Source organism: Dendropsophus ebraccatus, chromosome 1 (assembly GCF_027789765.1).
Source record: "Dendropsophus ebraccatus isolate aDenEbr1 chromosome 1, aDenEbr1.pat, whole genome shotgun sequence".
Taxonomy (NCBI): domain Eukaryota; kingdom Metazoa; phylum Chordata; class Amphibia; order Anura; family Hylidae; genus Dendropsophus; species Dendropsophus ebraccatus.
This window is the reverse complement of record NC_091454.1, coordinates 213949004-213962533: the sequence shown is the minus strand read 5'-3', so window position 1 is coordinate 213962533 and position 13530 is coordinate 213949004. Positions and strand designations below refer to the sequence as shown.

The 13530-nt window shown below is 46.5% G+C and overlaps 2 protein-coding genes across 7 annotated transcripts in view; one reads left to right on the top strand and one right to left on the bottom strand.

Annotated features, from left to right (window-relative positions):
• Positions 1–13530, top strand: part of PLPPR2 (phospholipid phosphatase related 2) — a 126071-nt gene that overhangs the window by 8001 nt on the left and 104540 nt on the right. For 4 of the 5 annotated variants that reach the window (XM_069947440.1, XM_069947383.1, XM_069947393.1 and 1 more), the window contains 2 exons: positions 5693–5778; positions 8628–8724. In XM_069947440.1, coding sequence (XP_069803541.1) covers positions 8652–8724 — 73 coding nt within the window. In that variant the 5' untranslated portion in view covers positions 5693–5778; positions 8628–8651. Of the gene's footprint in view, positions 1–5692; positions 5779–8627; positions 8725–13530 lie in introns of those variants that run through there. The other variant, XM_069947417.1, reaches the window with a different exon arrangement.
• DNASE2 (deoxyribonuclease 2, lysosomal) overlaps positions 1–13530 on the bottom strand; it is a 35149-nt gene that overhangs the window by 19006 nt on the left and 2613 nt on the right. The window contains exon 2 of one of the 2 annotated variants that reach the window (XM_069947497.1): positions 7014–7078. The exons of the other annotated variant lie outside the window; for it this stretch is intronic. The gene's annotated coding sequence lies outside the window, so the exon portion shown is untranslated. The remainder of the gene's footprint in view (positions 1–7013; positions 7079–13530) is intronic. 2 annotated transcript variants of the gene reach the window in all.

Sequence of the window (13530 nt, the reverse complement as noted above, 5' to 3'; positions counted from 1 at the left end):
TGATTGTTTGTTGTCTGCACTGCGGATGATGGTACCGTAGTATAAAGACTGTTACCTTCCCCATAGCATGTATACTGCACCACGTGTTACACTGGGCTGAAGATGTATACTACAGTTTGGGACCAAACTACGCTTTCATCTTCACTTTACTTTTTTTTCTTGTTGATTGTTCTTTTTTAGGGGTACTCCTTTTCTGCTTGTTTGTTCTCTTTTGAAGGGGAACTATCAGCAGGTTAGACGAACCTAACCTGCTCATAGCCCCCTATTGCACACAGGGCGCTGAGGATGAAGGTATGTCTCTTACCTTCCTCCTCTGCTCAGTTCCCATGTTGTTAACAGTGTAATTCTATCCCCAAAACACTGTTAGGAGCACTGCCCCATCCCCATCGCAAGAGCCGGCCTGCTCCTTCTAATGATAATCAAAGGAGCAGGCTCTAGCGATGGGGGTGGGGAGCTGCTCCGGGCCAAGGATTACACAGCTAACAGCACAGGAACAGCGCCGAGGAGGAAGGTAAGAGACAAACCTTCAGATTCAGGTTACATTTGTCTAATCAGCTGATAGTTCCCCTTTAAAGTAGGACAAACAAGCAGAAAAGGGTACCCTTAAAAAAGAACAAACAACCAGAAAAAAAAGTAAAGTGAAAATAAAAGCGTAGATCTTAGATTTGTCTAACCTGCTGATAGTTCCCCTTTAAGAGGTACTCCATTATGTAAAATACTACTATACATCGCTGTATGATTGGTAGTGGTCCAACAATTGGGATGCCACCAATTGTGAGAATTTGGGGATTGAAGCGAATAACATACACAGTTACCTGCTGTACAGGAAAAATGGTGGAGGCGATGCAGCCGCTAAAGTATGGAGTCCTGTTCATTTTCAGGGTTGGTGGGGCTACTGATCATAAAGTAATGATATCTCATGTATAGGTATCCGGGAGAGCAGAATATTGTCTACATTGTGTTTCTGATCACAAAATTATTGTCATACCTGTACAGATGACCGTGTGCCTGAGTAAACAACAAAGGGGATGTGGCCATTGAGAGGGTATTCCCATCTAGGACACTTATGGCATATCCACTGGATGTATCATGAATGTCTGACCGGTGGTATCCACACTTGTCTCGAGAATAGGTTCTCTGGTTGCAGTGGCCAGAGGTAGCCAGAGGTAGCTGACATTACAAAATCAGCAAAGAAGGCTGTTTCTGTAGCTCCCATAGAAGTGAATAGGAGTTGCAGAACTGTTTAGCACCATTGCCACCTGTGACTGGACAGGCAGCATAGGGTCTCTGTTAGCTGTAATGAGCCTTTTTCTGCAAATGTGTTGACTAGATATTTGTGACTCTCACTATTAATTTCTCTTCAATCTTATACCCATAAGTTTGAGTGCTGTGGATTATTCGGGCCTGAAGATTTAGTCAACTCCACTTTCTTTATGAACTGGATTAATGTATCCAAAACCGTGCTGCATAAATTCTACACTGAGCCTTTGCAATGGCGTAAATACGCCTGATGAAGTTATCATTACAAAGGCAAGTGACTGGTTAAAGCCTAGTCGGGCGGATTTACCAATACTGTCTCATACTACATACTGTGGTGTCCCACCACTGGTGTTTTTCTTCTTTGCACCTGTCCTAAAGTTCTCAGATTAAATAAGTGGTGGATGAAGTATGCAGTTTCCCCACTAGGTGTCAGTGTTTCTTGTATTTATATATTGTTACTATTGCACAGCTGCAGGAGGTAATGGGTTAATGTTATTTGTGCCATGTGTTATGTGCTGACCACTAGGAGGTGCCCCTTCTCTCCCAACCTATCCTATCCTTGCTCTCTCACACACACTCGCCCTGTAGAAGGAGTTAGTTCCCTGTGGGAGGAAATGCTGTTCATTTTAGTAAGATTTCTCAGAGGGAGAGGACATAAACAAGACAGTTCCTGCTGTAGTTAAGCCAGGGCCTGGCTTTTTCCAGGACCCCTGTCAGGGACACCAACGTTTGCTTCTAGTGTGAACAGATGCAGCTAGACACCAAGAGTTCTTCTAAAGTGACTACTACTTACACTATGCAGTGCTAAGCAACAAGTAGCAACAAGGGGAGAGCAGCCACCAAGGAACACCTTAGCCCATGCCAGGAACACGTCTACAAAGTACAGGACAGTCTCCTGATGCTAGAGAAGCCGATCTCAGTAGGACAAAGCTACCATTATCCAAAGGTCTACTTATCCTACTGCGCAGTGCATGTAGCTGGGACACCTTGCTACACCCAGAAAACCACGGCTGAGGCTCGTGCTATCCACCTATGACGGGTTCTAAGACACTGGAGGACAGAAGGTGGTCAGGCATAGTCTAAACGTGAGTACGAGTATCACTTCACTACTAAAGATATTTACCAAGGTTCCGGCAGAGTACAGGGCTACATTGGGTCAGGGCTCCTCTGGCAAACTCCTCTCCTTTTCTCTTTACCTTCTACAAAGCACTACTACTACTTCTAATCTTCTTAAGCACCTACCTCAAGCACTAAGGGCCCTATTCCACCGGACGATTATCGTTCAGATTATCGTTAAATCGTTCAAATCTAAACGATAATCGTTTGGTTGAAATGTAGTTACCGATTAACGACCGAACGAGAAATCATTGATCGCTTTATAAGACCTGGACCTATTTTTATCGTTGCTCGTTCGCAAAACGTTCGCAAATCGTTTGCATTAAATAAGACATTGTTCGGTCGTTTGCAATAGATACGAACGCAATAGCGAATAAATAGCGAAGAAAAACAATCTCAATTACGATCATAAGTAACGATTATCGTTCCATGGAAATGAGTGAACGTTTTCAGGTCTTTCGCAATAGCGGTCGTTTGAGATCGTTAATCGTTAATGATTATGCAAACGATAATCGTCCGGTGGAATAGGGCCCTAAGTCAAGCACTCAAGTTTGTGTCAAAGATTTCTATTGTCTGTAAAACCTGTTAACCTGCAAAAGCTCTACAGTAAAGTTGCTCTATTTTTATAGCAAACGCACGGGACTCTGTCTTCCTCTGTCTGCACCTATACACACAGCACACACACCTTGGGTTATTTTTCCCCCTTCTGTGGGTGGCGGTACCAACATCCCGGGTTGGTCAGTTGCCACTTTAGGTTGCCATCACAAGAGCCCAAAGGACTCGCAGCAAACCCGGAAGGTTACCGACCATTTTGGGGAATCCTAACCGGCCATACAAAAAGCTGGTACCAACATCACACCTGTGTACTGGACTAGCACTGGCGTCACGACAATAACATCACCGGCTAAGTACACCACAATACTACTAAACATACTACTACATACAGACTAACTGGGTTCACACTATGTATATTTGAGGCTGTATTTGTGAGGCTGTATAGCAACCAAAACCAGGAGTGGATTGAAAACACAGAAAGGATCTGTTCACATAATGTTGTAATTGAGTGGATGGCCGTCATTTAATGGCAAATTTTTGCTGTTATTTTAAAACAACGGCTGTGGTATTGAAATAATGGCCGTTATTTACTGTTATATGGCGGCCATCCACTCAATTTCAACATTGTGTGAACAGATCCTTTCTGGGTTTTCAATCCACTCCTGGTTTTGGTTGCTATGAGGACCTGACATGAGGACCAAATACAGCCTCAAATATACATAGTGTGAACCCAGCCTTAGTAAAAATAGACCAAATTTACGATATTGGCTCTTGCTGTTTAATAAGTTTCATTTGTTTTTAGACAAAGGGTCCTTTTACACAGCCCAATACAGGGCCGTGCAAGGGTGTAAACGAGTGCCGATCCGAGATCAGCGCCTTTATCAATCGTGCTGCTCGACCACAAGAATGATGGCAGTATTCTTCAAGCGGCCAATTAAATATATTGCCGTTGGCCGCATATACCCTGTTTAACCCCTAGACGACCCAGGGCGTATAGTTACGCCATGGAAGTCTGTCCCCAGACGACCTAGGGCGTAACTGTACGCCCTGGGTGTTTCTCCCGCTATGAAGCGCGCTCTGGAGCGGAGCGCGCTTCATAGCAGGTGGGGGCCGGCTGCAGTGAGCAGCCGGGACCTCACCGGTAATGACACGCTGCAGCGATCGCGCTGCCGCGCGTCATTAACTCCTTAAACGCCGCGATCGCGGCGCGACCGCGGTGTTTAAGTGTAAGTGACAGGGGGAGTCCCCTGTCACTTACCGATCGGGACCCCCGCAGTGTGACTGCGGGGGTCCCGATCGGTAAAACGGGCCACCGGAGGTCTCTCACCTGCCTCCGTGCGGTCCGATCGGCGATCTGCTGCACTAAGCCTGCACAGGCAGGCTCAATGAGCAGATCGCCGATAACACTGATCAATGCTATGCCTATGGCATAGCATTCATCAGAGTAGAAATCAAACTAATGTATGTACAAGTCCCCCAAAGGGACTTCAAATGTGTAAAAAAAAAAAAGTTAAAAACACTAACACACTGCCCCAAAACCCCTCCCCCAATAAAAGTTGAAATCACCCCCCTTTCCCATTATATAAATAAAACATATAAAAATAAATAAACAAATAAACATATAATATACCGTAGTGTGCGTAATTGTCCGATCTATTAAAATATAACAAGTGTCATTGCGAACGGTAAACGGCGTACACGAAAAGAGGGAAAAAAGTGCGCGGATTACCGATTTTATGTTACATTATATATAAAAAAAAATTAATAAAAAGTGATCAAAACGTCCGATCTTCACAAATATGGTATTAATAAAAACTAGAGATCATGGCGGGAAAAATGACCCCCATACAGCCCCGTAGGTGAAAAAATAAAACCGTTATAAGCGTCACAATAGGCCCATTTTATTTATAATTAATTGTCAAAAAAAAGGATTTCATTTAAAAAAAAATATATAACATTAGAGAATCTCCGTAAACCTGCATATGGTTGTGTTCGGACTGACCTATAGAGTAATAGTATCATGTCGCTTTTACCATATAGTGCATTACGTAGACACAGGAACCCCCCAAACGTTACCATATTGCATTCTTTTTTGCGATTTCACCAATTTATATCTTCATAAATAATATATTTGGAATTCCATCATACATGTTATGGTAAAATGAATGACGCCATTACAAAGTACAACTATTCCTGTAACAAATAAGCCATTACATGGCCTTGTAGATAAAAAACTGAAAGTGCTAGAGCTCTTAGAAGGGGAGGACGGAAAAACGGAAACACTAAGATCAAAATTTGCGCGGTCCACTGGGTCATTTTGGGCCTGGTCCTCAAAGGGTTAAACAGAGAGATGTGCAGCTGAAAGTGATAAATTTTAGCAATTTTAGCAGAGCTTTAGCTTTGGTTGTCCAGGTATGATAGGAATTGTAGTTTTGGAACAGCTGGAGGGATGCGAGATTGACACTTCTGTCCTAGGGGCATTGCTTCTAGTGGAGAATAACTCCATAATATGGTGTTATACATATATACTCTACAGAGGCATTTAAAGTGCTATTGACTCCATAGTACAGAACAGTAGGGACTCGACTTTGGCCTAGGGCCATCCAATCTAAAGGTCTTTTCCAATGGCAAGGCAAACCAGTCACATGTATGCAGATTCTCGCTCTCCAGGGTCATATAAACTCATTTCTCTATTAACATCTCCAATCTCATCACACATACAGGCCTGTTAGAGTAATGAAATCTATCCTTTGCTTTGCAGAGTTGTTTTCCTGCCATTCTCAAAAAGAAGTGAAAAAGAACAGCAAGGCTCTAGGGATAGCAGCAGCTGTTATAACAGGATGGGAGGTGAGGAAATGGATAGCATTTTGGTATACAGCCATTCCTGATTTATATGTATGAGCAGCATTTAATACCGTTATCTGATAAGTTCTGGGCCCTAAAGTGGAATGATTTCATATGCAGAAGACATTACGAGGTAGGTTTTCTTCTAGGATTGAATAGGCCGAAATATTGTAATGTTTTGGAGAGGCAGATTATCCCCACTCGGCTTCCTCCTGCCCACTGCACTGTATGACCATTGTCCTCAGCCTGGAAGAACCGGATGAACACTAGTATATGATAAGGAAATAAAAGCTGACCTCTGTGATGTATAGATTTATATGATTTGAAGCAGTCCTGACAGGACTCCTAGGAAAGACATTGAGAGTCCTAATATAGCAGCCCACAAAGCGCCTTCTCTGTATACACACTAAGGCCATGTTCACACGTTGTAAGAGACCGGCCGTTCCGTGACCCGGCAGGTTGGCAGAACGGCCGGTCTCTGAAAAGATCATCCCGGCCGGTACTGCAGATGATCTTTATGGCCGCAGAGTTCTGATGCGGGCAGTTGTTTGCGGTAAGTTGTTTGTGGCGCCGCTAGGGATCCCGGCCGGAGCGTATACTATTTGTATACACTCCGGCCGGGATCCCATAGAAGGAAAGGTAACGTATATTCTCGTAATAATACAGTACAACGGCCGTGGTTTTACGAAAGTATATGTTGTGTGAAGATAGCCTAAAGCTGGCCATACACCTTCAATAACTGATAGCCGAACAATCATCAGCCGTCAGTTATCTCTCCTGCCCGTCCTCCCCGTGCACAGGAACGTTCGGTCGAACAATCATGGTACACCACCTTCCTGATCATAGCAGCATTAGTGCACCACCTAGTGTTCCTGCATTCTCTTTGCCTTCCTGGCACACAAGTGACCTGTTTGCCGGGGACCAGTCAGAGGGATGGAACGCTACGTCGGGCCAAGTGGGTGTTGGGTTCTGGGACAGGAATGTCATGCCGCTGACAGCCCCCCCCCCCCCCCCAACTCCCCTTCGGGTCAGCTGGCATAACAGTTCATGGGGTTCCATACAGTTTGCTATGGGGCTCCATGAATCCTAGCTACATCCCTGGGGTTCGGGTAATGATTTTCCATCACGCTGACATAATCCTATGCTCTGAAACCTGTGATTGTTGTTCTTAAAAAGACACAGTATGTAAACCAACTGTATGTAAAACATTACATGGGAAACATTATTACACAATGTACCTCAAACTTGTGCTGGAGCCTTTCAGGCCTGTCACCTGTGCTGAAGATCCGACCCAAACACCATCCTACCAAAGAAAGAAATTATGTGACAGCGAGTCAGTCTCTCATGCTTTATTTTATGGCCACTTCATATTTTCAAGAAAAATTCACCAATTGTTGGATCATTCTTCCCACTAACAGGGTACACGAGTTGGGTTAGAAAGTCTTTTGTTACCTTGCCGATGATGCGTTGCCCACACTAGTAATCTTTCTCATCACAATATGAACTGCAGTCACATTTTTTCCCATTAACCCTCCTAACAAAATTAATAGAAGCTCATAGAACTCAATCACTTATATATTCTTTAAGGTTGGGACAACTGAAGAATTTAATATATCCCTCATATGGCTTTGGAGAAATTAAACAAAACTTTAGAATAAGACAATGAAAAAAAAATCAATGTCAAGGCCAAAATGAAGGCTGAAATGAATGGGAATAAATTGACTGTGAAATCTCATAGATTGTTCCAGCTCTGAGGGACTGATGGAGCACAGTCAACCCTGTGTATATAGTGTGCGTACCCTACATTGTCTAGGCCGCTAGGAGTACAATAGAGCTAACATTAACTCACTTACTCTCTAATGATAAGGAGACGACTCTGTTTGTCCCGTCCAAGTCTATACAGCAAACGTGTAACAGACAGCGAGTGTGGACCTGCTGTACTCAACCAGGGAACGGAGTCTAAGTGTCCTTTAGGTCTTCACCCTTCATCCCGCTGCAGAATGTGGAAGCTGGACTTCTGCAGCCAGAGGACACCAGGTTGCTCCACAAGCATGGTCCCGGTGTGAGCAGCAGCTGGTTCCCAAGAACCAGACAGAGCCAGTGCAAGGCACTGAGGACCAGGCCAAGTATACACAGTCAGTAAACTAGGTCGTCAACAGGAGAGTCAGTGCAGAACCAGGGATGAGACGGGTATCGTAGTCGGACAGGCAAAGGATTGGGGCAGATGGCTTCAGATGCAGGTGAGGCAATCCGATTTAGAGGTACACATTACAGTAAGGGCTCAGGCAATAAGCGTAATCCGAAGAACAGACACAGGTCAGAATTTACGGAAAGTCAGCAGAATAGCAGAAACACACCCTCACTTGGAATGCATAAATGCAATAACGCTCAGGCAGGAAGGAGCAGGCGGAGATGGTTTCAGTAGGTGCAGGTGGCTTTGGATTGGCAGATGGCAGTAGCAGGTGGATTTTTTTTTTTTTTGAGTGTGCGGATTTCATCTCATTCACATTGCTGCTATATACTATGGTATGGATTTCAGAGAGTCCACAGTGTATACGTCATGTATAAAGAAGGGTTGTCCAGCCATTTAATAATTTTTTTCAATAACGTAAAATTATGAAAGTAGTCATACTCACCTTACTGAACCCTGCTGCTTCTGTTATTGCCTGTCATTGGCCAAGAGGGACCAGGATGTAGAAAACAGCAGTGGAGGTGAGTATGACCATTCTGAGCTGTATGTAATGGCCGTATTACTGGCAGTAGGTAGTAATTAAATACTAATTATAATGATTATGTTCATATGGTCTATAGTACTGAGTAGGTCTCTAATACTGTACTGTGTGCGTTTGCAGCTGTCATCCATCATTATTGCCTCAATGTTATACGTCAAGCTGGGATATCGCCTGGTGCCCGCTGGGAGACATTACCCATTCACGCCGCAGCGTCCCAGTGAGTAGTCCACAATGCTGACACGCAGCACAATGTTCTCCTCCGCTGCAGGATCCCTTTTTTTTCCGAACGGTTCATGTAATAATGGCAGATTTGCGTGTTCACTTTGTTATGTTTTATTATTACCTTTTATCAAATATTGTATTTGCATTGTTAGAATGGAAAATAGTTCATGTATTGTGTCTCCGGAGGATGCCGATTTACACCGCATCCACATTCAGGAGAAAGGCAATTAAATGCAATAGAAAATCATTGACAAGCTGCTCTCCTTAGGGCTCAGCCCATGATTATAATTCTTCTCCTCGCAGACCCTCCAGCGCAGAATAGACTATGTCGCTGACTGTATTATTTCCTCACACTGAGCCATTCTCTCCTCTTCATTTCTTCTAATGAGTCTCCCTCCAGCCTCATCTTACATTGTACCCCACACAATAGCCGGCTGTGCTAACAGTAATTATGAGGCGAACAGCGGCAGCAATGGGCGAATGATTGCTGCCCGCTTATCACAGGAACAATGCCCACAACAGAGGCAATTTGAAGAGTTTGTTCAAAAACCCATGCCAAAAAAAAATGCTAGCAACCAATGGGATATTAAGGCTAGTGCAGTCTATAAAACAATTGGTCGCTATGGGCATCGCCATTGTCTTCTTTCTAACATATATTCCCCTATGTATCCATACATACGCCGAATATTTGTATTCAGTGTGAAGCTACCTGATTGCAGTTCCAGCTTTTGAACACTAGAGGGTGCTAATAGCTCTAAAAAGAGACAGTAGAATTTTCTACTAAAATCAACTATATTACATTAAAGAAACAGTACGATGTGGTGAGCAGGACCAAAGTCATGTCATGGTTCGCTTAAGACTCTATTACACAAAATGATTATCGGGCGTACTCGGACGATATCGGGCGTTACGGCTAATAATCGTCTTGTGTAATAGAAGACAACGATCAGCTGACTTGAACGATGTCTGTCGTTTGTCTTTCAACATGTTTAAAGGCAAATGACTATGATAGCAACTTTCTGCTGCCGCTCCTCCGTGGAATAGGAGCAGCAGCAGCTGAACACTGCTATCTTCAGACAATCAAGCGATCACTCAGGCAGCTGCATGCGGCCCCCCCTGCACACACCCGCTGCACACATGTAATAGCGCCAGCAGTGAGCGGGGAACGAGAAGCAAACAAGCGCTAAAAATGCTCTTTTCCTTCTCTCCTAGGCGCTTTAGTATTGCACATAAATTTTACATAGTCCTCTCTTTATCATTGGTGCTGAGTGTTCCAGCGGCACCGCGGACTGGAGGGAGATCTTGGCAGGGAGCTTTAGTCATCTGGGGAGTAACAATTTAATATACATTACTTTAATAAGTTTATATTACTCTGTAATATAATTTAATTAAAATAATTGTATAATTCTTTATTGATAAACCATTATACACCGGGCCTCCCTTTTGCCACCAGTGCCTCTATCCTCTGCCGATCAAGCGGTGATCACTACAGCAACAAATTTGCAAAGGGGCGGAGGCAGTTTAAATTGTGCCCCAATTTTTTTTTGTACCAATAGTCGCTTTGTTGCTGGGATTATTGGGGACGGGCTGTGTCTTTTAGGTTACAAACCCACTTGGCGGGTCTGCACTCGCTGCAGATCCCGGCCCTATGCTTTTAATGGCAGACAAACACGCAGCAGGGATGTACATCCCTGCTGCGAGTTTGTCTGCAGCCCTCCCCATTAACCCCCCGGCCGCCGGAGCTGATACTTCACCTGATCCCGGCTCCGGCGGTTCCCGATGTCTTCAGCAAGCCGGAGCGGGGACCAGGTGAAGTATATGCTTCAGCCAGCCGCCCGCAGCCCCGGCCGGCCGATCGCACGCCCCCCCGCAGCCCCGGCCGCCCGATCGCCCCCCCCCGCAGCCCCGGCCGCCCAATCGCCCCCCCGCAGCCCCGGCCGCCCAATCGCCCCCCCGCAGCCCCGGCCGCCCAATCGCCCCCCCGCAGCCCCGGCCGCCCGATCGCAGCCCCGGCCGCCCGATCGACCCACCCCGCAGCCCCGGCCGCCCGATCGCCCCCCCCCCCCCCCGCAGCACCGATCGCACGCCCCCCCGCAGCACCGATCGCACGCCCACCCGATCGAGCGGCCGGGGCTGCAGGGGGGCGTGTAAGCGATCGGTGCTGCGGGGGGGGGGGGGCGATCGGGCGGCCGGGGCTGCGGGGGGGCGATCGGGGCTGCGGGGAGGGGCGATCGGGCGGCCGGGGCTGCGGGGGGGCGTGCGATCGGTGCTACGGGGGGGGGGCGATCGGGCGGCCGGGGCTGCGGGCGGCTGGCTGAAGCATATACTTCACCTGGTCCCCGCTCCGGCTTGCTGAAGACATCGGGAACCGCCGGAGCCGGGTTTAGGTGAAGTATCAGCTCCGGCGGCCGGGGGGTTAATGGGGCGGGCTGTCATTTGTCTGTCATTAAAAACATAGGGCCGGGATCTGCAGCGAGTCTCGCTGCAAAAAGGCAGCATGGAGACTCGCTGCAGACCCGCCAAGTGGGTTTGTAACCTAAAGGTGAACTTTCAGCAGGTTAGACAAATTTAAACTGCTCATAACCCCCTATTGGGCGCTACCTGCTGATAGTCCACATCAGTCCACACGAACTAGAATAATGTTCCAGCAGCTGTCATTGCAATTGAAACATGCTAAACCACGGCCGTTATTTTGAGTATCAAATAACAGCAAGAAAAAAACGTTGTGCAAGGGCAAGGAGACACTTGGTACCTTTGATATATCCATCTGTGCTTCTACAACATGGAAAAATGCTTTTATTCTCAGCTGCAAAGTTTCATAGAGACTTTCCCAATCTCCTGGGGACTGTAACACCTTCCTGCTTTTTCTCCCATCCGTGTATGACGGCCATCTGCCAGTACTGAGCCCTGCTTCCATCTTCTTCTTGCATTCTGCATACAAATGGTGCAAGGAGTGAGATTTGGAAGCAGGGCTCAGGCTGGTTTCACATAGCCTTAAATTTTTGGAAAAACGCCAAAAAAACAACAATTATTTGAGCAAAAACGCCCGCGGCCAGAGGTTAACTTTGAAACAATGGAAGTTTATGAAATACCACACTTGCTTGGTGTTTTCTTCTGTGCCCTCTGGCGGTTTTTTTTTTCGGGGGGGGGGGGGGGGGTTTGCTGTCTCTTTGGCAGTTTTTTCAAAACGCAATATGGTGAGGGTTTGGCATTTTTTTCAGCAAATTGTAGCGCTTCTCTCCTATAGAGTTCAATGGAATCCTTCTGTTTGGCTCAAAAACACCAAAGGCAAAAAATAGCCAGTCACACTTAAAGAGGTTCTCCAATTAAAGCTTACTTGTCCCCTATCCACAAGATATCGGACAAGTAAGTAGTGCGTTTACACAGAGAGATTTATCTGACATATTATTGAAGCCAAAGCCAGGAACAGGGAACAGGTCTGTAAACAGGACTATAAACAGGTAATAGGTCATTAAAGGAGTTATCCAGCGCAACAAAAATATGGCCACTTTCTTCCAGAGACAGCACCACTCTTTGCTCCAGGTTGGGTGCAGGTTCTGTAATGGTGCGTTTACACGGAAGGACTATGGTTTAATTTTCGCGATAACGATGGCATTTAAGTGATAATCGGCTCGTGTAAACACAGCGAACAATCAAGCAACAAGCGAGAAATTGTTCATTGTGATCTTTCACATCGATGTTGGTCGTTCGCTAAAAATTCGCAGATCGCTTCGTGTAAACCGTCTTTCAAAGATTCACCCTATGTGTGAGATGGGCTTAAGCGATCGTAAAACACTTGCAACAATGATTTTTCCAAACAAAATATTGTTCCGTCTAAACGCTGTTCGTTGTAAAAAAACCACATTGTTACTTTGAAATCGTTCGATTGGGCAAATTATCACTCCATGTAAACGCACCACAACTCAGTTCAATTAAAGTGAATGGAGCTTAAAGAGGACCTGTCACCCCCTGTGCCGGGTCAGAGCCCGGCTGACCCCCAGCTAGAGCCACTTATACTCACCTCGTTCCCAAAGTCCCGCTTCTTCAGCCGGTCCCGGTCCGGAAATATCACTGTGGGAAGCCCAGCACGCGCTGCTTAGGTGAGTCCGACGCTGCTGAGATGAGTCCAACGGCCATAGAGAATGACGCTTCATTCTCTGAATATGTGCTTTAACCTCCCCGCCCGCATCCTGCAGCCCGCATCCCCCATCCCCGGCCGCATCCCCCCATCTGCGGCCGCATCCTGCAGGCCGCCGCCGAGACCATACATTACTTGCTCGGCGGCGCGGCTGCAGTGAGGCTCCCGGTCTGAGCTGATCTGAGTGGGACCAGAGCCGGCAGCCTCACTACAGCCGCCGAGCAGGTAATGTATGCTCTCGGCGGCGGGCTGCAGGATGCGGCCGGGGATGGGAGGATGCTGGATGCGGCCGGGGATGGGGGATGGGGGCTGCGGACAGCGGGGGGTGAAAGCACATATTCACAGCGGGATGTCAATCCCGCTGCGAGTATGTGCTATCATAGGAGTGAATGATACTGGATTCGCAGCTGATCTCGCTGCGAATCTGCAGAAGTGAGATCCGCTGCGGATCCGGTAGGTGTGAAGCTACCCTAAATGAAAGACTTCTCAAATCCATTTCTGGCTTTGGCTTCAAAAATCTGTCAGATAAATCTGTCTGCGTAAACACCCCATAAGAGATTGTAGGTGGTCTGACCTCCATACTCCCCAATGATCTCCAGAACGTCCCGCGCCTCCTTTTTTTTTCAATACAACCACGGGCCGACACATGACCCGCGGCTTTAT